At 33.0% G+C, this 23,634-nt stretch overlaps 1 protein-coding gene and 1 long non-coding RNA gene across 3 annotated transcripts; both read right to left on the bottom strand.

Moving 5' to 3' along the window:
• Positions 1-1,856: 1,856 nt before the first annotated feature.
• Positions 1,857-5,158, bottom strand: LOC117910316 (putative disease resistance protein RGA4). Of its 2 annotated transcripts, none has more exons than XM_034824401.1 (2): positions 2,350-5,158; positions 1,857-2,168 (listed from the first exon to the last, which is right to left on the bottom strand). In XM_034824401.1, the coding sequence occupies exons 1-2, from the start codon at positions 5,114-5,116 to the stop codon at positions 2,107-2,109; spliced, it is 2,829 nt and encodes a 942-aa protein (XP_034680292.1). In that variant the 5' UTR covers positions 5,117-5,158; the 3' UTR covers positions 1,857-2,106. The 2 variants fall into 2 exon arrangements, with proteins under 2 accessions (XP_034680292.1, XP_034680294.1); XM_034824403.1 differs by having other exon boundaries at positions 2,108-2,197.
• Positions 5,159-22,238: 17,080 nt separating this feature from the next.
• On the bottom strand, positions 22,239-23,303 carry LOC117910318. The gene is made up of 2 exons (XR_004650612.1): positions 22,807-23,303; positions 22,239-22,452 (listed from the first exon to the last, which is right to left on the bottom strand). It is a non-coding gene; the product is annotated as an uncharacterized LOC117910318 (long non-coding RNA).
• Positions 23,304-23,634: the final 331 nt, after the last annotated feature.

A 23,634-nucleotide genomic window follows, 5' to 3' on the forward strand; every position in this document is an offset into this window, starting at 1 on the left:
GAGAGAGAGAGAGAGAGAGAGAGAGAGAGAGAGAGAGAGAGAGAGAGAGAGAGAGAGAGAGAGAGAGAGAGAGAGAGAGAGCTGGGTGGGGGGGTGGTTGAATAGGTGTTTTAGACCAATTTAAAGGTCTCCTAACACAAGTTAACAAAACTTACCAACTTTTACATTTTTTTTCTTCTCTTTACAAACACTTAGAAACACAAATTAGAGATCACATGCAATTGTGAATGCAACAACACTCCTTAATAAAAATAAAATGCAATTCACATGCACATGTTCCAACACTCCCAAAAAAAAAAAAAAATACTTACAAACATTTTCTGATTAATAACAAGAGTAAGATATCTTAATATCCCTATGATCAATAATCAGAAACAACATAAACGACAACTCATACTAGTTTACCTCAACATTCCCAAAACATAGATATCCAAATTATTAAAGATAGTTAAAATTGAAATTGAAATGAAAAGGAGAATTAGAGACAATGAGACAACACCAAAATTTACTTGGAAAACCTCCTAAGAGGTCAAAAACCACGAATCTACAACCAATAAAAAATTCTACTATGATGATCAATCAAGGTGTACAAGGATTTACCTAGCTTAAGATCTCCAATCCCTCACGCACTACTTGACAAGCACCTTCACACCTCTCCACCATGCCTTCATCTTCAGGAACATATTTGGAGTCCTTTCCAAACTTGATCTCGACCTTCTCCTTGAAGCTCCATCAAGAAAAAATTGAGTTTTCACCCAAACCCAAAAGAATGAGAGATGAGTGTTCAAGGAATCAACTCATTTCTTTTTAGAAAATCCATTTAAGAAAATTTTCTTAGAAAACTTGGATGAAATTTTCTTGGAAAGCAAACAACCTCAAAAGGAAAAGGAAAAGAAAAACTCTCTTACGACTATTGCTCTCTTAGTTTCCAAAAATGGGAGAAATTTGTATTTAAAAGGGAAAACAATGGTTGAAACTGATCTCAAAAAGAAGTTATTTTGATTGATTTGCCCCTGCACTTGGATCTATCCAGAAACAAGGGAACAAAAACCTTTTAGTAAAAAATATTTCTCCCAGCTTCCCTAACACTTTTAAAAATAATTCAAGGCCACCAACATGTTGAAAAACAAGGTTGATTCACGTTCCTTCAACACTAACTCAACTACTTATCTCGGCCTCTTAGCAAATTCAAAGTCTTAATCTTCATAGGTCAAGTAACCCAACAACAGATTTAAAAAACCATAGTTAGTAGACACTTAGGTATTTTGTCTGGAATTTCCAACCTAACTATAACAGTCACAACTTTTAAAAATTTTAAAAATCATTTATAGTATTGAAAAATCACTTGTGCTTTATAGAAAAATATTTGATAGGTGATTCTCCTAAAAACACTTTTAGAAGCACTTTGAGTAAAATCACTACCATACGCACCCTTAATTTCATGGATAATTAAAAACGAAGCATAACTAGTATAATCCAATAAGAGAAATATTTAAATAAAATTAATCAACTCGAAAATGTATTGTTCCAATTTAATAAAGAACTGTAAATTTATTAGCGGTGGCCATAATTCCCATGATGCAAGAAAACCGAAAACTAATTATAACTTACAGCCTAACAATTTTTTAAACCTATCTTCGTATCATTCATTGAAAATGCCTATTTTAAATACTATTTTTCTGTTTTAGAAACTGCAAACATGTAATAACTAAAACAAATAAAACAAACATGATCGTGTTTTCATATTAAAAAATAAAAAATTAATAAAATTTTCTTAAATAAAATTCACAAAATTTATTTTGGCAAGGCCTTATTAGATCTTATTTTTATTAATTTCTAGAACCCTATCCTTAAACTTGTCACAGATAAACCCATTTCATCCTTTTCCAAACAACTCTGAACAAATTAATGTAATTGTGCCCAATCCAATATTCAAACATATATATACATAATAGTTTGTTTCATGATCAAAACCTGATGACAGGCAATGAGTTCATTACAAAGAAACTATGGAGAAGTAGTACAAGGAAAAATATCTGTATATAATTAATCAGCTTTGGACCACTTGCCAGAGTTTGGATATCATGGTACACATGCATCGTTATTTCACATGGATTCATCAGAAAAGCTACGGGAATCATAGTAGAATTCTTCATTTCCAGCTAGCACTGCATCAATTATCAATACCATGCTAGCACTGCATCAATTATCAAAACCATGCATTTAGGGATCATATCCCATTGTAGTTATGGAAGCAAGAACATTAATAATTAATTTTTTTTAAAAAAATCATAAAAGTAAACAGAATATTGTATGTTGTGTGTACTAGTTAAGAAGCAATTCAATTACCTCTCTGGATGTGAGATATTTTGGACCAATCCTCCCCTGTTTCCTCATGGTAACGATCTTGCAGAGTAGGAGAGCCGATGATATTCAGTTCCTGTAGTGAAGTTATCTGGAGCAGGCGCTCGGGCAGGCTTTCCAGCTTGGGGCATCCAACTGTCTTCAGGGAGTGGAGACATGGCATTACTGACCTCCCTTCTTCTTCATCATCTTCTTCTTTTACTTCCCACTTCTCCCACTCTTCCATATCATTAAAACGGAGGTGCTTCAGCTTTGGGAATGCAGTTGTTGAAGATCCCAAAAACTCACCACCCACGTATTTCAGTCTCTTCATATTCTTTATTATCAGGATTTCAAGGAGAGGTAGTTCCCCCAATGGAGGCAAACATGTAACCTGTGGGCAATCCACAATTTCAAGCTTTTTCAATTGGGCCAACGATGAGGCCGCTATCCAACTGGGGAACTCGGTGGCAGCATCGTAACCACTTATTTTTAAAGACTTCAAGTTTTGATGAGGCTGTAGAGCTTCAGCCACACCTTTTGAAGCAGCTGAGGCAAGCCCCCCAAAACCCGATAGTTCCAAATGATGGAGGTGTTTCTTATTCTTCAATTCTGCTTCGCCAGCCTCCTCTGCATTTTTCACATTAGCTATCCATCTTATCACAAGACCTCCCCTGAGGCTGTTTAAGTTTTTCAGTTCTCCTATTTTGCAAAAATCACGTATAAAAAACTTAGTTAATGTCCGAAGTGAGGTCAATCTCCCGATTCCTTTTGGCAAGCTCAATGATGTATCCTCAAATTCAAGATGTCTCAGGTTAATCAGTTTTCTCATCCCCTGAGGTAGTTCAAAGAGCATCCGACAAGAACAAACATTTAAAGTTTGCAAATTGTATAGATCACAAATTGTTTCGGGTAATTCCTTCAAACTGCGATTACGTGACAGATTAAGGTACCTCAGATGTATCAATTTCCCCAAGTTCCTCGGCAGTTCCACAATTAACCGATGCCAAGTCAAGTCTAATGCCCTAAGGCATACCAAATGTTTGAATAAATTAGGTGGGAGTCGAGCAGTGTCTGAATTGACCCAACCTGCAGCCAACAATGTGTGCAGATATTTCAAATTATGGATAGTGCTAGCAAATCCAACACTTTCTGTGCTAATTAGGCAGGTTGCATGACGAGCCTTTTGGAAGGAGGAAGCCATCCTCACTTCGTTTTCCTCATCAATCTCCAGAATGAAGCATTCATTCTTGGTCAAAGATTGGGCAAGATCATGCACTATATCATGCATCTTGCACGATATTATGTTGCCCTCGTCATCTCTATCAAAATCTTGGAAAAGTGAACGTGACACCAAGTCTTCAAAGTAGTCTCCACCCGTTTTCTCCATCTCTATACTTTCTATAGAATTGAGATAGCCATTTGCCATCCACAACTTGATCAATCTATCTTTACTAATGATTTCATCTTTTTGGAAGACAGCACAATATGAGAAGCAGCGTTTAACAGCAGGGGATAAATCATAATAACTCAACAATAAAGGAGTGGAAAGATGTTTCTCAATCACAGCAAGTTGCCATATTTCATTATTCAAAATACTCTCCCAATCTTCTTTATTATCTTTTAAGAGCATGAGACTCCCTAAAACTTTTGCAGCAAGAGGCAAGCCACTACACTTCTCTGCTATTTTCCTGCCAATGTTTTTTAGTTCTTCAACTTTTTCTCTACTCCTTCCGTAAAAGGCTATGTTACTGAACAATGACCAACATTGCTCCTTGGACAATTCCCCCAAGGGGTGCTTGTACGTGGTTCTCATCATTGTAGAAACGTTTTCGTTTCGTGTGGTCACCAAAATTCTACTTCCCGGTGCCCCACCCTTGAGAGAACTCTCTACTTGTTCCCACAATTCATAGTTTTCAGTCCAAACATCATCTAGCACGAGTAGGAACTTCTTATCGGCAATAAGTGTACAAATTTTTTGTTGTACATCTTCCAGCTCATGGAAACCAGAAGACTCTTTCTGGAGGGCTTCAAGAATAGCCCTAGAAATCCTCATTGGGTCAAAAGGATCAGACACACAGACCCACATCCTTTCATGGAAATAGGCCTTCACCCTATCGTCATTGTATGCTAATTGAGCAAGAGTTGTTTTGCCGATCCCTCCCATCCCAACTATGGAGATGATGTAGAGGGAGGAGCTTTCTTGGGAACTCCCACCCAACAGCTTGTCTATTATAACGTCTATATCTGCATCCCGACCGCAGAACTGTCTAACATCAAATACAGAACTGGTCATACGTCTATGTGGTTGCTGGATGGTACTACTTGACACAAAATTGAACTGATTTCTCTCATTTGCAATGGCATCTAGTTGTTTTCTTATGTCCTTAATCTTAATACCAATATCACAGCGCAAAAAAACTTGTTTGAAGCAAACACAAGGGGAGGGAAGGCAGGAACTTATCTTGGGCTTAGGGATGCCAGGGTTTTCAGCTGCAATCTGTAATTTGAGAAGAGCAGTGTTCCACCCATCCACCACGTCATCCATCTGGTAGGAGATGTCCTTGAGCCTTTCTAACCAAACTTTTACAAGTTCTTCTGTGAACTGTCTCTTCTCTGCATCTCCAAGAACAGCTCTGATGCTCTGGAGTGTGCTTTTTAGGTTGTCCACCTCGCTTTTGACACCCACCACCAGTGTAACTTGTTGACGAATCTGTTGTTCCAAGACTGAAGCCAATCGCTCCAGCACGATAGAAACAAGAGCATCCGCCATAAGGGTTGATGAATTAGGTGGGGTTGATGAATCAAAGAAAATGGACAGATACAACTTAGATCAATGGAGAGAAAGGATGTGGAGCTTTGGCGAGCTTAATTATGTTCCCTTAAATAGAATGGAAGAGAGGTATGAATCGATTACTTAAAAATGGCATTTCTGTATGACAAGATATGCTGATCTTCTTCATCACTTCTTCCCTTTCTTTTCCTTCTCAAGAGAAACCTCCAAATCCAATGCCCAAATCTGCATGGAAAAGCATTTCTTGCCTCTTTGGAATGGCATTGCCTGTTACACAAGTTTTGGACAAAGGCAAAGCATCTTACTGGATAGATTTTATATTCCAATCTTGCACTGCACTTTGTCCAAAACATTTCTCCACTTTAATTCAGGTACGAATCCACTTTCAATTCTATTCTAGAAAAGGCTAAGCTGATTTCTAGTGTTTATATATATATATATCCTTACAAATAATAAGTCTCTTAGAAAATTTTAAACATCACTATAAAGAATTTATAAGAATTTATTTGGTCACAACCACAAAAACTATTATCACAAATATAATTAAAAAAAAATTACCCTAATATTGTTGTTATTTAATTATTTGTACTAACTCTGACATGATATTTGTTTTAAAAATCGGATAAGACCAATCAATCAAATCATTGACCAAACCTCAGTCCTATTTAGTTCAATTAATTGGATCAGAATGGGGTCAAAATGGCATTGAACCAGAGTGAAACTGACAGTACAACCGCTAAACTGGTGAGTCGGCTTAGTAGTTCAGTTTAACCTTCTGTCATGTTTGTCCAAGTCATTGGATCTTTGTTTACAGACCCAATGTCCTATTAAATCTTATTTTTTATCCCTAATCCATAAGCCCATCAAATAGATGGACCATAGGAGAAACTCTTCCCAATTCGTTAAGCAAGTTGACTCATGTATGGTTGAATTGGCATATTCACAGGGTGATAAAGATAGCTGGAGTCACTTGATGTGGGATCAAGGAGCCCTTTTTTAAAGAGCTATAAAAGGAAATGCACAGTGCCCCGTTGAAATGTAACAACTTTGTATGAAAAAACATTAAAATATTCCAAAACTTAAAAATAAATATAAAAATTTATGATTTATCTAATAGTATATGATAATAAATATCAAAATAATATAGATAAAACAACTAATAATTTTGAAAATAATAAAATATATAACTATTAAAATCTAAACAACTTTAAATAATAAATCTTATTTATAAGAATAATTATAACTTAAATATAATTGTCCACTATTAAGAATTTATTTGGTTTCAATAACAAAAACATTATTGGAAAAAGCAAGATTAAAAATTACCTTAAAATATGGTTAATAATGTGCGTCTCTTTTAAAGTGGTTTTAAAACGATTAAATAAAATTTACTACGTCATCCTTTAGCATATTTTGCACTTTACCCTTTTATATTCAAAACCAAATACTTTGTTTTTCAACTTGTTAAAGAACAATGCTTTGCCTAAGGAATTGCTTTTTTTGCACTTAACCAAATACTTTGTCTTTCAACTTGTTAAAGAACAACACTTTGCATAAGGAATTGCTTTTTTTTGCCCTTTTGAACATTAGTTCAAATTTAGGTACCATCAACTTGAAATTAACAAATTTGAAGTGGAATTTCTTAGACACTTTCAAAATATGATGTCTATAGTTTTTATTTTTTATTTTAGAGAGATGTTCATATAACTATATATATAAAATATAAGATTTTGAATGTGAGAGGGCAGAATGTAAAATATGTCAAAGATTGAATGGGTAAAGTATATTTAACCCAGTTTAAAATAATGTTTCTTAGAAACAAAATATTTGTAGAAAATACCAAGTGGCTAGTATTCTTTTTCATGTTGTTAAAAATGTTAGTGATTTGATAATTAATAATGAAAAAGAAAATAATACACATTAATTTTTTTTTTTTTTTTTGCATTTTCCTTTGTTTTGTTTTTTTAAATGAAAATTAAAAAAAAAAAATCATTTTCCTTTCCACACCATCCAAGCTCATCATATTAATTAACAAGTTCATCTATATCTTGTTATTTCCTACTTTCTAAGAAAAAAAAAACAAAAACAAAAGAAGGAAAATATGTTTGACAACTAAAAAATGGAAAATAATATATTTTTTGAAAACATATTTTAATTATTTTCACTTTTTTAAGTCATTTTAAAAAATAACAAGACAAATATGAAGAATAATTAAAATAAAATATTATATATAAAATTTATTTTTTAAAATTATTTTAAATACAAAAAATAAATTGAATATATTCTAATTTTTTAAACAAAATTTTATTCAAGAAAACAAGAAAGGAACTATTTTTGGGAACTGTCTACAAAAACTAATTTTTAATAATAGCTTTTGGAAACGTTCCTAACTATAGACCTTAAGGTTCCATTTGGTTTGGATTTTTTTATTCCATTTTTTTTAGAATAATTTTTTATTATTTTTGTTCCTAAAAAATGTATTTGATTAATAAAGTTAAAACCATTTTAAAAAATAAAATCTAAAAAATATTATTTGATTTTAAATGAAATATAATTAAAATTTTATATTATATGCATGTCTTGTGATAAATAAAAAAACATACTTATACAGTAGTGATAAGATAATATCTGATTTCACATTTACATAATATCATGTTTTATTCATTTGAATATTTTTTATACTTGTAATATTTATACTTCTTTATACCATGCATATCATATAGAAATAACAACGGGGCGGGTTTGGGACGGGTCACCCCTATCCCATTCTCATCCCAAAATATATGGTTATTTCCCATCCTGTCCCAAACCCGATGCGGGGCGGGGTATGCACTCCCATCCCCGTTTTGAAGTTATGATTCAAATCCCATTCCCGGCCCGTCCTAACCTGGGTATGTGTATGCACCTTGTGTTGACCAAAAAAAGGGGAAAACAATGAGTTACAGCCTTACAAGCAGTTCAAGCACCTTGTGTATGCATGTATTTCTTGACTATTGTAAATCTGGTGGACGTTTTGACTCTCCAAATTTTCTGATTAAGCTGCAATTATAATGATCCCAATAAGAAGGACAATCCCAAATATCACTAACAAATCTCTCATCTTTTGCCCAGAACTTGACAAAGAAACACCCAAAACCAAACAAATCAACATTAAAAAAAAAAAATACCTAAAACGATTCCTATGGAGAAAATGGTAGTAGCGTAAACTGATGAGACTACTAGTAGTTGTGAATATGAGATAAACAAGGACAAATCTAAGAGTAGATGGAGAAAATGAGATTATTGAATGGATTTTTGGATGGATTATCTTATGGATTTTTGCATTGAGTGGGGGGAACAACAACCCTAGCGATAGAGAGGAACAAGAACCCTAAAATGAGAGAGGAAAAGCAGAAAGGATCAAAGAAAGCAAATATTTATAGATGGGGGTAAACTTATAATTTCATATTTGGGGCGGGGCAAGGCATATTATTACTAAACCCAATCCCGCCCCAAACCCAATTCGGGTTTTAAAAAAAAAACTTGAACCTGCCCCATACCCGTTCTAATAGGGACGGGTCAGGGCGAGTGACCCGAAAAACCCGTGAAATTGTCATTCCTAATATCATAAGGTTATTTACATAATTTATTTCCTTCTTTGTTATTATTATTATTATTATTATATTACAATTCATTCATTATTATTTTTATTATTATATTGCAATTCATTTATTATGTTAAAATCACATAATAAAATATTCAAATATGCTCATAATTAATCCACTAAAATGAATATGTTTCTAATATGAAAATGTATCTTCCTATAGTTTAATAAATAGAACAAAATATTTATACGCTATTCTAAGAGGATATTTGCTTTCAATTAATGTATATGGGATTATATATTATTCATTTCATATTTTTTTATATTTATAATATTTATATTTTGTTAGTATTATTTGTCTTAGGAAACAAAGTATAAATAAATAACAAGCCCACATCATATCAAGAGAAGAGCCCCTATGGCATGTGTCATAATTATTAAGGATTAAATCTTAAGTTTAGAATCTTAAAATCAAATAAATTATTTATTTGAATATTAAATTTGAAAGATTCTTTTTATTATCCAAAATTCTATTTTAAGCAGAGAAAATCTCTTAGGAAGGAGGTAGGGAGGGAGTAAGAGAGAGAGAACTTTGCAAGATTCCACAAATGTGTTCCTAGAAATTTTCAAATTTTCCTTAAACTCAAGTACCTTCTTAAACTTAAAAGAATGATTTCAAAGCGAAAGAATAAAGACCAATATTCCTAATTGGTCCTTAGCTAAATCAACCAGAAGTATGTGATTGTCATCCTCGAATCAATATTAACTTAAAAGATCAATGTGTTCTAGAAATCCTCAAATTTTCCTTAAGTTCAAGTACCTTCTTAAACTTAAACAATGTTCTCAAAGCAAATGAGTCAAGATAAAGCCTAAGTGGCCCTTAGCTAAATCAATCAATAGTATGTAATTGTCATCCTTGAATCAAGATTTACTTAAAGATCGATCAATCGATTATAACTTAGAAGAGTAATCAATTATAAATGTGAGTATATATGTGTATGTATATATATATATATATATATATATATATATATATATATATATATATGTGTGTGTGTGTGTGTGTGTGTGTGTGTACTCACATTTTTATTAATATAATTTTTTCTATCATTTTCGGCAAAGGATTGTAATCACATTTTCATTAATATAATAGTTTAAAGAAGATGACAAAGGATTGTAGTCACATCTACTCATATCTTTATTAATATAATTTTCTTTGTTATTGTCGACAAGGGAATGTACTCACATATTTATTAGTATAAATTTCTATACTATTTTCTCATTTTTTGGCTTCGTAGAATAAAAAATTTGTACATGCAAGTTTCTAGTACACCCATGGGATTGTGTCTCATCTCTTTTGACTAGAATTCCTCTTTCCATCCTAAGTTGAGATAATGTGTTAAAAAAAACCAAGTCATACACATACTTTTCATCCAAAGTCAAGTTAATGCTTCCAAGAAAAAACCTAGTCATACATATACAAAGGGAATGGTAACAATGGCATCACCTCATGACTAAAGAATACTATTAATAGTCTAGTGACATGTAGCAAGGCAAAGACAATAACAATTACTTTAACTTTAAACCAACATATGTTGATGCACTCTCATTCATCATTACCATTCAAGACTCTCCAGTTTTAAAGTTGAAGTATTTTTTATATAAGGAAATTAATCCAGATTAGTCATTGAAACCTCTAATCCTTGAACCAAAAAAGAAAATAAAAAAGAACTAACAATTGTATGATAGTTAAGTCGTCTCCACATGGAACTTTAGATTAGCGGCAATTGAGGTAGTAAATTTTAGGGTGTGAATGTTGGTTAGAAGCTCAACAAAGTGATTTTATACACAAAAGAGATAGAGAGAATTTAAAGAACATAAAATTGAAGGAAAACAAACTTTAGGAGTAGAGATTCACTAGGATCACCACTCTTAGGTACAGCTTACGAACAAGGCTTTGAACCTATGCTTTTGGCTTTAGGATCAAGCCAACGGTTTATACCCAAAAATGTTCCTGCTTGAAATGAACGATAACCACCCTAATAAGGTTCAACTCCTTTTGATTGCTCTCTTTTGGATCCTTGCAACCAAATGATTTACATGAGTTTCTTTTCATGTCAACAAGCTTGTGCATAGTTCAAAGAATTTAAAATAGTACTTAGGCAGGCTTCCAGGATTACGTGATTTATGGCCCTCACAACCAATGTTGTATACACCTTTCTTCCCATGGTTACTCTTTTTGGTCATCATAATCATTAACAGAGATCAAATTCTTTGGAGCCATGTGCAAATAAACTATTAAATTGAGATATGGGAGACCTCAGCTCATCTTACCCCTTGAAATGCTAAAGATTACCTAAACATGTTTGAGAACTAAGAGAAGAACCAAAAACATAAATTTGCAAGATGAAACTAAAAACTAAAAAATAAGATTAATTGAAAAGACTAGAAAATTCATTAACTTGGAAATCAAAGAAAGGTTACAAAGAAAAAAAATGATTACAATTAAGAACTAAAACTAATGTTAAGTTACTCCCACTCCTAAGAGAAAGAAAGACTATCTAACTTTTTTATCTCTATCATCTACTTCTATTTGTATATTCATAGTCCTTCTTTTAATCTCAATCTCCCCACATTCCAACTACTCCCATGCCAACTTGTCTATATTTGTCCTTTGCCCTTTACCCATATTGTGGATTTAGTCTTATGTTAGTGCAGTTAATCAATCATCATTCTTGATGTGTTAGCTTGAAGTTGGTGGTTGCACCTCTTTTTCTATGTAATCAACATAGGGTATGTTTTGGTAGTACAACTGAAGATTTTGAGGCATGAATGATTGTGCTACTTTGGTAGGTGTGTCAATCATTAGAAAAATTGAGTGTGTAGCTCTTACAAAGTAAGGAACAGTATGCAGGTTTCAATGACATCCAGGGGTGCACTTTATTATTAGCGAATGAACTGCACATTTCAAGTCTTTAGGAGGTGCATTGCTTTGGCATTTTGCTAGCTTAGGTGAAAGGTGCACAACTTCTTAGCTTAGCACAATTAAGAAGTGTGCAATTTGTGTTGCCTAAAGGGGATGAGCAATTTGGTCCAACACACATGAAAGGTGGACAAAAGAGACTTTAGGCATTAGTCTTCAGGATGCATACAAGAGGTGCGTTGTGTGGCTCTACACTGAAAAAGGAATGTAAAATTAAGTCTTACGCACCTTAAAGTACACAATCTACTTTTGGTTTCTACATGTGCACTTTTGTCCCTAAGAGTTCCCAAAAAAGCTCTACTACATAAAAAATATCTTAAAGCTCATAGAATACTCACAAAATGCATGAAACACAATTTTCTAAGGTACTAACAACAAGACCAAGCATTATGTGAATTCTAAGTACCTCGGACGTGCTAAAATAGATTCTTTAAAGCCATCAAAGCAGTGAGTTTGAGTTCTCATCAATTACTTACAAAGAATCATGATACAAATTGATCAATCATCACTTTAGTCTCCTTAGGGGGAATGACACAAGTGTCAGATTCCTAGAAAAAATCCGCCCAAGCCTTAGATCTCTCCAAATGATGTATGCATCTATAAATCCTAAGCACAGTAGAAACTAATATGTCTCTTAAAACTTATTCTAAGGTGAGAAATAACTAGAAATCACACATCAGATTTAGATGTTTCCAAATCCATTTCCAATCTATGAAAAATAATCTCGAAGGCCTAGAACCACCTAATAGCTCTTCTTTTGATCATGACAATGAAGAAGGGAGGACTTCTCTCTAAAAAGATAAAGGATAGGTTTTTTTCTCTCTCTAGAAGACATTAATGGATTAGAGTCTTTAAACCCAAACTCTAAAAGGGTTTATGTAGACCTTCTTATAGGCTTACATGACTTAAGTCAGATTAACTCTAGCTCCAAGGAGCATATGTTAAATTTCCACTAAAGAAAATGTTACGGCCATAATATTTTAAATCACATGTCTTTTGGATCACGCAAAGGGACATATTATCTCAATCCATGAGATATCATGGTGCCTCTATTGAGAATACTTATTGTCATCGGCCTTCATCAATAGTGACCCAATCCACAACGATATGACTACTTTAAGGTCTCATCCATAGGTCAAAGTCTCCTGTTAACTTTGGCACAAGCTCAATATCCTCTCAAGGTTGAGAGTTCATGCGTTATAGTAGCTTAATGAATCATAACAATTGATAGTCTTAGGTCATGATTCACGTAGGTCTTGTCTAGTGTGACACAATGGCCTAAACAAGTCATGATCCCTCCAATTAGGAGGTAATGCACTACAATCTCAAATGGATTGCTCAAATCCATAAACAAACTATGGACAACTCATCATTCTACAAGGAACTCATGACTTGGCTCTTCTATGTAATTCGTAATGCACCCAAGTCATGTACAATGCAGGTGATGTGGGGCATGTATGCTCAAAGAGTCCAATCAATGCATAATGGGATAATAAAATAAAAAACTAGAAACATAAATAAATAAATTTATAAATGAATTTTTATCTATTACATCACGTCATGCTTTCTAGGGCTCAATACCAATAGTTATAACCACTCGATAGCCTTACATCATGACTCAACATAGGTTATGTCAAATGTGTAATAGTACATACTAGTGTACTCACCATGGGAGCCTCATCCCGATGATCAAAATAATTTATCCCTCAAATTAGGAGGTAGTGCATTATCATCTCTATCAGATTGACTAAACTCATGAACCGACCATGAACTATTTTTCATCTTGCAAGGAACCCATGACTTATATCATCCATGCAACTCTTGATGCATCCAAGTCATGTACAAGATAAATGATATGAGTATGAATGCTCAAATCAATATCAATGCATACAATAAATAGATAAAGTGGAAGCTCAAGTCTAACTTTGTTATATCATGTCTTACTTTTAAAGACTTTATCCCAACATATATGATAAGTCAGGTCTAGTGTGGGTTAGATAGATCAATTTTTCCACTAGTCTCTGTTATCTCTCTTTGTTAATTGGAATTTGATGAGAATAGATGGACATATCATGATTTATCTCAATGGAAATGTCTACAGGTTTGCAATTGAAGTTACCAGTTTCAACCAAGAGATCTAATGTATGCTTTTGTTATGAAAAGAAAAGTCCTTACTTTGACTCAATGCCCAAGAAGTATTTTAGAGCGTTGAAGTCCTTCATTTCAAATTCCTTAGCCAAATAGCTCTGAAGATTCACTATTTTTCTAGAGTTACTACTTGTAACAACCATGTCATCAACATAAACAATAAGCATAATAATGTCATCACCATTTCTCTTATTATTTAGAGTGTGATCTACCATAAGTTGTTCAAAACCATACTCTTTTTCATCGAGTAGCTCAACTTTCCAAACCATGCCCTTAGCAATTCCTTTAACCCGTATAGAGCCTTTTTTAGTTTACATACCTTGCCTCTTTTTGGTGTAAACCCTGGAGGGGGATTCATGTATGCCTTCTCTAACATATCACCATGGAGAAAGGCATTTTTCACATCAAACTATTGTGATGGCCAATTCAAATCGACCATAAGAGAGAGTATGACTCTAACAGTGTCCATCTTAGTCACAGGGGCAAAGTCTCTTGATAATTAATTCCATTAATTTGAGTATATCCCTTTGCAACCAATCAAGCTTTGTACTTGTCAATTGTCTCATCTAACTTGTACTTTACTGAAAACACTCATTTACTTCCCACTATCTTCTTTTCCTAAGGGGGCTCAACCATCTCCCAATTAGAATTCTTTTAGAGAGCCTTCATATCTTCTACCATAGCAAACTTCTATTTAGGATTTTCAAAGGTCCCCTAAAAATGACTAGAAATAGACACAAAAGACAAATGAAGAGCAAAAGCAAGGTGAGTCTTAGATAGACGACAATAAGAGATGAAATTAGAAATAAGATAGACAACATTAAATGATGATTTTAAGAAACCCAAACTATCAGGTTCTTTACCATCATGAAGAGGATATCTCATACCTTGATCACCAATTTGTGGATTCAAGGTAGAAGTTTCAGAAGTTACAAGTGAAGGAACATGTACCTTAGGATTAGTCTCAATGGAAAAGTCATTTAATGGTATGGTAGTATCATTAATAGGAGTATTGAAACCTTGAAAAGGTATGACATTAGCATTTTTGTTCTTTCTTATATAACCTTATTAGAATAATTTGGCTGGTCTTTCACACTTTCTTTCCTCATATTCAAACTCAGTTATCAGAGGGTTGGGAGCATCTAAAGACTCCCCCTTATGCAAATCAGTTGAATCCTTACTATTAATCTCCCCTTAAAGAGGAACTAGAAACACATTCCCACAAAAATAATACTCCAGTTTGCAGAAGTTGACATCCATGGAGACATAGTATTTTCTTGTAGGATGATGAAAGCATTTATAGCCCTTTTAAGAATTAGAGTAACCAAGAAAGACACATTTAAGAGCACGAGGATCAAGCTTATCCCTTTGATGAGAGTGTATACAAGCATAACATACATATCAAAAACTTTAAGACAAAGATTCAAAACAAAAGGAATAGGGTGAAATCGTGATAACATTCACAAAGGACTTTGATAATCAATGACATGAGCAGGCATTTGATTGAGGAGAAATACAACACTCTTGATAACCTTAGCCTAGAAACATTTTAGGACACGCATAGTAAAGCATAAAGCTTGGGCCACCTCTAGAATGCGTTGATTTTTACGCTTTACTATGCCATTCTATTATGGTGTGTATGTACACATTGTCTAGTGGAGATTTCATTTTCTTTGAATAAATCAATAAGGGATTGAATTACAAACTCACAACCATTGTTAGAGTGAAAGACCATAAACTAAGTATTAAATTGTGTAGCAAACATTTTGGAAAATTGAGGAATAACATGTAGAACATCATTCTTAGACTTAAGCAAATATACCCAGCTCAATCTAGTACAGTCATCAATAAAAGACACAAAGTATATATGAATAGAAACAGAAGAAGTAGAAAATTACCTTACACATTTGTAAAAATACAGATAAAAGGAATTGGACTTTTATTGAGACTTATTTTGAAATGTACACAATGATTTTTAGCATAAATGCATTGTTCACACCTTAAAATAGAAACTAAAATATTCCAAAACAACTAAGGAAATAAACATTCCAAATAAGAAAAAGATGGGTGGTCTAATCAGCAATGCCATTAAAAAAATCTTTTCTCTATCAAACATCTCTTTTGCTACTTGAAAAACACAATTAAATTCAAATTGTATCTTGCCCCCTGTAAGTTGTAAAGACCTCCCATTTCCTTACCAATTCCAATCGTTATCTTCATAAGATTGTCCTAAAACACACAATGAGTAGAATAAAAGGTTACAAAATAATTAAGATGTTTGGAAATCTTGCCAATGGAAAGAAGACTATTAAAAAGATTAGATTCAAGTAAGACAGAGGACATGGAGAGTATGGGAGAAAATGAGACATTCCTAGCTCCTGAAATTAGCATAGGAATCTCATTAGCAACTTGAACAAACTTAATAGGAGAGAGCATTAAAGAGTCAAGAAATGAAGAATTACTAGTCATATGATCAATGGCCCCTAAATCAATATCCAATTGTTAAAGGTAACAAAAATAAATGCCAAACCAAAATTACCTTCTTGAGAAGATAATCAAGAAACCTCACAAGCAAAAGTTGGAGGAGTAGTGTCGATAAGAGAAACCTAAGCAGATTTCTTGTTCTTTCTTTAAGCTTGCTTAAGCTTGTAATACTTTGGATAATTATGCTTCTTCCAAAAACATTTACCATATGTTTAGTGCTATTTGCAATTGTTAGAAAAATTAGGCTAATCCGACCTATGATAATCACCCTAAAGGGGAGGTGAATAGGGTGATGATCTCTTTTTGTAAATTTAAATTATGTGAATACAAGAGACAATTATATGCAAGTATATAATAAAACAATATAAAGACAATTGCATATAAATTAAAAGAGTAAGGAAGAGAGAATGCAAACACAAGATTTTATTGTGGTTCGGCGCAATCCGACCTACATCCACTCTCCTCAAGCTTCAATCGCAAGCTTGAAGTTCCACTAATTCAAGGCTTTGAAACCAAGCTTTCAAGCAATACAATTGGATTATGGTTCCAATCCACCTTCTTAGACTTTTGGCTCCAAGCACCCTTTACAGTTCTCAAAAGATACCCCAATCTTGAAAATCCCTAAGTAATACCTCACACTTAGATTCTTCCTCTCAAAGATATACAAATAATTTCACAAAATCCTAGTACAAATCTTTAGGCTCAAATGATACAAGAAAAGTAGGATTGAATGGTGCACTAAAGATATGCAAATTTTAGAACAATGGTGACTCAAAAACACTCTTCTAAGGCTCAAATATATTCAAGAAAGGTTTGGAAAGGTTAACCTCATGAAACAATGAAGATTAGAGCCTTTTTATAGAAGAAAACGACCAAACTAGCCGTTGGGGGTTGGACCGGTCGAGTTGGGGGTCGACTGTTTGGCAGGTGACTATTAGACCTCAACCGCCCCTTGAGCGGATCTTAACCGGTTGAGGTGGGGGTCAACTGCCTCCTCATTCGGTTGAACAACCGTTCTGGAAGAGAGAGAAGGTTTTTTTGCACCACTCGACTGATTGAGCTAGAGGTCGATTGGTTACTATTCAACCTTGATCGGTTGAACTAGGGGTCGACCTGCTCCTAGATCGGTTCAACCTGTTGAGCCGTTTTTGGCTCAACAACCAACTTTTTTAACTTAAAATCTTTTAAACAAGTTTGAAAAACATTTGACATAAGGTTTTAGTTGAAAACATGAAATCATCCAATTTTAAAATATTTAAAACAAAATAACTCTTGGATGATTTTGGTGCATAAGTAAAGAATATAATGCATGAAAATCCTAGTGCACCAACAACCTTACAAAGAGATCTTATGAAGTTTGGGTCTTGAAAAACACTTCTTTTTTAGGCGGTCTTTTTCTTCATGATTTCTCCTTGGCTTAATTTGTCTTTGTGATTGTCACTTTGGAAATCATCTTGCCTAATCACACTTGAAATATAATCATTAATTCTAAACCTTGTTTTGTTATCATCAAAACCAAGATTAACCAAACCTTGGTTTCATAGCAATGAGTTTAAAAGCAAGAAGAAGAGTTGGTAGAAAGAGTTAAACATATTGGTCATGTGTTATTCTTATGGACAGCCATTGTAGAAGCCTTAGAGTGATCTTATGTTCCCATGGTGACCTACCTCCGCACTTCACGATAGACTAGTGAATAGGCTTTCTCTAGATTTAGTAAAGAAGAGTTGACTAAAACATAACAGCTAACTTGATTCAAATTGTGATCAAAACCTATAAGAAATATATAAACCCAATCCTCAGTAATATGCTTTATTTGTTTCTCAATATCAGTTACACACGTCATATCATTGGGCCTTCGATAATCAAGTTCTATGAATATTGAGTTTAACTCATTGTAGTATTCTACAAAGGGGTGACCACCTTGGTGTGATTGAAAAGATATTTTCATCAGTTCATATACTCGAGAAGAATTCAAAGACATCAAGATAACTTCTCTTGACTGCATCTCAAACCTTCTTAGCCATTCCACACTACACAAAGTGTGATATCAACTTGTTAGTCATGGAATTGATGGGCCAAGACTTAACTAGAGCATTTTTAGCCTCCCATTCATCATAGTTTGGGTCATCCTCTGCAAGTGTAATCTTCCTTCCTATGATATAACCCTTCTTCTTTCTACCAGTAGTATGTATCTCTAAAATTTGAGACCAAACAAGATAATTAGAACCATCCAACTTAATAGAAATTGTTGGAGAGGTAGTCTCATGAATGGTCACCATGGATGACCTTTTATTGTCAAAAACACTCAAATTTGCTTTTGTAAACATGCATGATATGGTAACGAAGAGGGTGAAAAAAATTATGGAAGAAGAGTCGACTAGGCAATAGCAGAAATTCCCTACTCCAGTTTTGATACCAACTTGATAAATTGTTGAATACTATTTCGATATAACTCAAGGGTAATTATACAAGATGCACAAGATTATTTTAGTATTGTCAACTATGCAGAATAATAAACAACTATACAAAAAAGATACAATTGTATAATATACATTAACTCAATTGTATAATATACGCTAACTCACAGCTATCTACGCTAACTCAATCTCACCACTTTTTTTTCTAATATTTGTAAGTTAATAATAAGAAAAAAGATTATTCAAAAGGTAAAATCATCCTCTCATAAGTAGAGCCCTCCATTGACATTTTGGATATTTTCCCTTTCTTTTTCATTTCTTTCTTTCGAAAACTACTACTTTTCCTAATCCATGACCTCTCCAAGCCATTGTCCCCATTGACATTGTCTCACCAATCGCCACGGAAAATCACTATTTTTACCTCACATTCTCTCTGGTCTCTGCATAACCCTCTTATCTTCTACACATAAACCCATCAAAACCCCATTTGTTCTTCTCTAATATCCTAAGATGCACCTACACAACTCCTAGGTATAATTATAATCTAAAATTTAAAACAAACCTTGAAAGGATTGGCCAACGAAAGAAGTAAAAATTGTATTTTGAAGATGGAAAGGGAAGTCACTCTCACTATTTGCCTTTTCTAGTTTCCTTCTCTTTGCCTTCCATTAAAGCTAAAAAGAAGGAAGTTGGACCAACCCCACCCTCCTTTACATATCAATTCATCCATTTTACCTTTCTATTAATCGGATAATAAGTTAGTAGTTCTAGCATAGTGTCACATTGTCCTTAAATGACCCCTTACGTGAGTACATATAGTTCAATAGAACTTTCTAGTCATAAAGGTAAATTGCTTATATCCTCAATAAACTCAACAACCTTCAATGGTTTAGTGAGGCTCCTCTAAAGGTAGGTGAAAGTGTTATGAACCCTCATTTGGCCAGGCGCTAAGCACTAAGACCAATGAATCCTTGTAAAATGGTCTTGTATGACAAAAACTCAACTTAATACTTCTTATTCATCTCTAACTTTTGCAACTTTACATGTCTTAAGTTATTCAAGTACTGTATAGGTTGATTAAGAAACATTTAATGTCAGCTCTCATCAAAATGGTAAACACAACAAGTTAAGTCATAAGATGAAAAATATCAATTTTTACAAATATACCAATAGAAGGATTTTACAAATATATTGGAAAATATCAACAAAAATTTTGACAAAAAATATCGATATAACCAAATTTGATCAAAACTCATAAAAACATTTAGGAAAACTTCAAAATGATAAAGAAACAATAATACATATATTGAAATTGCTTTGTTGAATAAATTAATACATGTATAATATAAGTTATGATATTCAGCAACAATATCATGTGTATTGATAAGAAATATGAATTTTCTAAATGTACACTTAATATTAATTTACATTAAGTATTTAATTTAATTAAATGCCATGTCAATAATTTATAAATATTACACTATAATGGTTTCTTTTAGTACTAAAATGAATATCAATGTGATTCCATAACACTATTGAAAGAAGGAATCTTATCTCGATGAGACAATAATACATATATTAAAATTGTTTTATTAAATAAATTAATATATAAATGATATAATTCGTGACATTCAGCAATAATACGGAAAATTTGAAAATACATTTAATACTAAAATGATGATATATCTACTTTACAAATATATGTGTGATTATTTTTACATTTAAAAATATTTATAATTTTATTTTCATATTTATATATTTTTCACATTCAACTCATGATTTTTGGATTTTCAATTGTAAATTAAATGGAATTTGAAAATAAGATAATTAAATTAATTTGTTTATTAAAATTTTATTTTTCATAAATGCATACAAAATTTAGGTGTCAATATACTATATTATATAATATGTAGGGCAGGAAATTTAACATGGCATGGTTGCCCGAGTGGATGGAAGCCGGCCTTTCACGGGAAAGAAGAAGGTTGAATCGGAAAAAAAAAAATTAAAATTCGATAAATCGGGAAAAAAAAAAATCAAAAACTGGCTGGAAATTTCAACCATTCGATGCATCTCATAATATTTTCTACAAGGGTCCACCAAAACCCAAAATATCGATAATATTTCGCCAAGTTTTGAAGTAAAAACTAAAAATTAAAAATAAGATTTTAAAATCCGTTTGTCCATATTTTCTATAACTTATTTTTAAAAACTGTTTTTAAGTTAAAAAAGAAAAAAATATTTTTAAAAACAAGTTTTAGATAACATAATCAAATGAACCTATATTTTCCTTTTATTTTTAAGAATTGTTCTCTATTTTATCTTATTTTAAAAATTATTTTTAAAGAACAATAATTAAACCGTTAGAAATTTTTAAAAACTATTTTTTGTTTAAAAAATAAATCACACGGCCAAACAGGCCGTGCATACACTCGAGTATGGGGCACAATTTTTATTGCCACAATAAGTCAAACTCTATCAAAACTCTTAAACAAACTTCTAGATCTTTAATTTCTTACTAAAATTATTAATTTTTATTTAGAAAATAGAATATTTGAGGTATACAAATTTTGCATGCTCTTGTCAATTTTTCTTTATATATAATTTTTCTCTATTTTTTTTAAATTATTGAATTTATTACATCTCAAATGTTGTAACTGTTCGATTTTAACGATATCATTTCCATGTTTTTGTTGTATAACATCTCTATAACTAAAATTTGCGGGGATTAATTGATTGAAACTAAGGCCTCGTTTGGGATGGTTTCATACATTTAAAAGGTAATATTGGTCTTATAAAAGTTTCTTTATCAAAAAAAAAAATTCTATTTGAAATATCATTTTCCCGACTTTCATATTAAAAAATTTTTTACAACCATAAACTCTTTGAACAAAATTAACCGAACACATGTAAAAACTCTTATTAAACCTAAAAAATAGCTTTTGACTTCTTAAAATACTAACTTATCATCTACAAAAAGTGCTATCAACAAAAGAGCTTATGATTAGCACTCATATTTATCATTTGGATCTGCATATTTTACTATGGGCTCAAGCTTAATCATGTTTGTAAGAGCATATAGATCTGCATATAGATGGCACTCTCCAGCTTGGGTGAGACCCACCTATGGTTGGTCTACTCTAGGGGCCATTGTGCTCACCTGATCAATGAAAGATCATCAAACAAATACATTTATCCTTCTCACGCATTTTAACTTCGCCTTGAATATTTAAGACCCCGGCTGAATATCAAAACAGAGTTTCAGATTTGGAGCTTCTAGACATGGAAGACTGGCAAGACAAAACAGGGGGAGAAAAAGTGGAGTTGTTCATAGAACGTATAATTACAATTCCAAAAACAGAGAGTTGATATACCATATCTGGATGCCCCTTGAAATTGAATTTTGCTATCAACTGGTGGCAGTTCATAAAAAGAGGAGAGGACTGAAAGGAAATCCAAGTAATGTACATTTCAGACATGACTCTGTTCGATGCATAAAACAGCATTACTATTCAATAATTGAAGCAAAATGTTAACAAAGAAGAGAGAAGAAAGACTTCCTCAAAGAAATTTCTTTTTAAAAAGAAAAAATATTTCACTATTAATTCTTCTACAGCATTTACCTCAAGCAGAACCTTACCCCAATAAGTTAGATCTACATCAACAGATTTCAATCCTTGAGTAAATTACATATCCTGAAAATCTGCACAAGAAATATCAAGACACCCATGAATAAGAAAAAATAAATAAAAAAGAGGAAAGAAAGAAAATGCAAAAACAAAAAAAAAAAGTCAAAGGTGGTTTTAGGAAATTTGGACTGCTAATAACCCGGCCAGGAAGAGTATGTTGGTTCAACTGCTGACACATGTTTGATAAACCTTTTTAAGCCATCATTTCGAATGGGAGCAGTGTATACTTCCCCTAAATTTACAAACCACCCAATTTGGTGTTGAATCAACATGGTGAGGAGTTCAATTAATGGAGAAACTAGATGGGTTTGTCCAGGTTTAAATAATCGTTTTTAAGAAACATTGCAGCCAGTCAGGCAAAAGCATACCTAAATTTAGAGTGCCAGTAAGCCAAGCATGTAAAAGAACTTGTGCTCTGGCAGCCGTTTGATCATCTTTGGGGTTGATCTGAACCTGAAGGTCCAACTGAAGGTGTAGCTGGCACACTACTAGCTGATCCATTCTCAACAGGTGGTGGCACACCCCATTTGCCTTCGGATTCAAGGGGCTCAAAAACACACACTCCACCATCAGATAATCCCAATGCAAACTGATTTGGCTCTTGTGGATGTGCCGCAATCACAAGGGGGTGTACATTAGAATTGCTGCAGACAGAAATTTTTTAGTGGGAATCAACAACAGAAATCACACATGCTGGAGGTAGAGAGCTTGATTCTCTCATAACAAAATGGACTACATAATTGCAGGGACAGGATATTGACAATAATTGCACATTCTTATATGTAGAATGGACCTATTATTTGATATCCCATAATCAAGGATCTCAGACTGAAGCAATATAGTTTAAGAACAAGAACAAGAAGCAGCAAGTTCAATAAATTCGGAGTCCATAATCCAGGAGCCACCAACAATTAGTGGATGGTGTCTCACATTGGCGGAGAAAACTCATTAGCAACTCGCAGGATATATATTTTATTTGAACATATTATACGGTAAAGAATTTATCATTTTGGTGCACATTCAAGATTCAAAAAGAAAAATAGAAACAAAAATCTCTATCATCAGTGCTAAAAGCAAGCTCATAAGAGTGTTATAGAGGAATATCATATGTCACAAGATAAGCTTCACACAAGTGCTTCTCAACCAGGGGAGAACATGAAATAAAGACACTTGTGAAAAGACAACAAAAAAAAAAA

The sequence above is a fragment of the Vitis riparia genome, unplaced genomic scaffold (genome assembly GCF_004353265.1).
Source record: "Vitis riparia cultivar Riparia Gloire de Montpellier isolate 1030 unplaced genomic scaffold, EGFV_Vit.rip_1.0 scaffold709_pilon_pilon, whole genome shotgun sequence".
NCBI classification, from domain to species: Eukaryota; Viridiplantae; Streptophyta; class Magnoliopsida; order Vitales; family Vitaceae; genus Vitis; species Vitis riparia.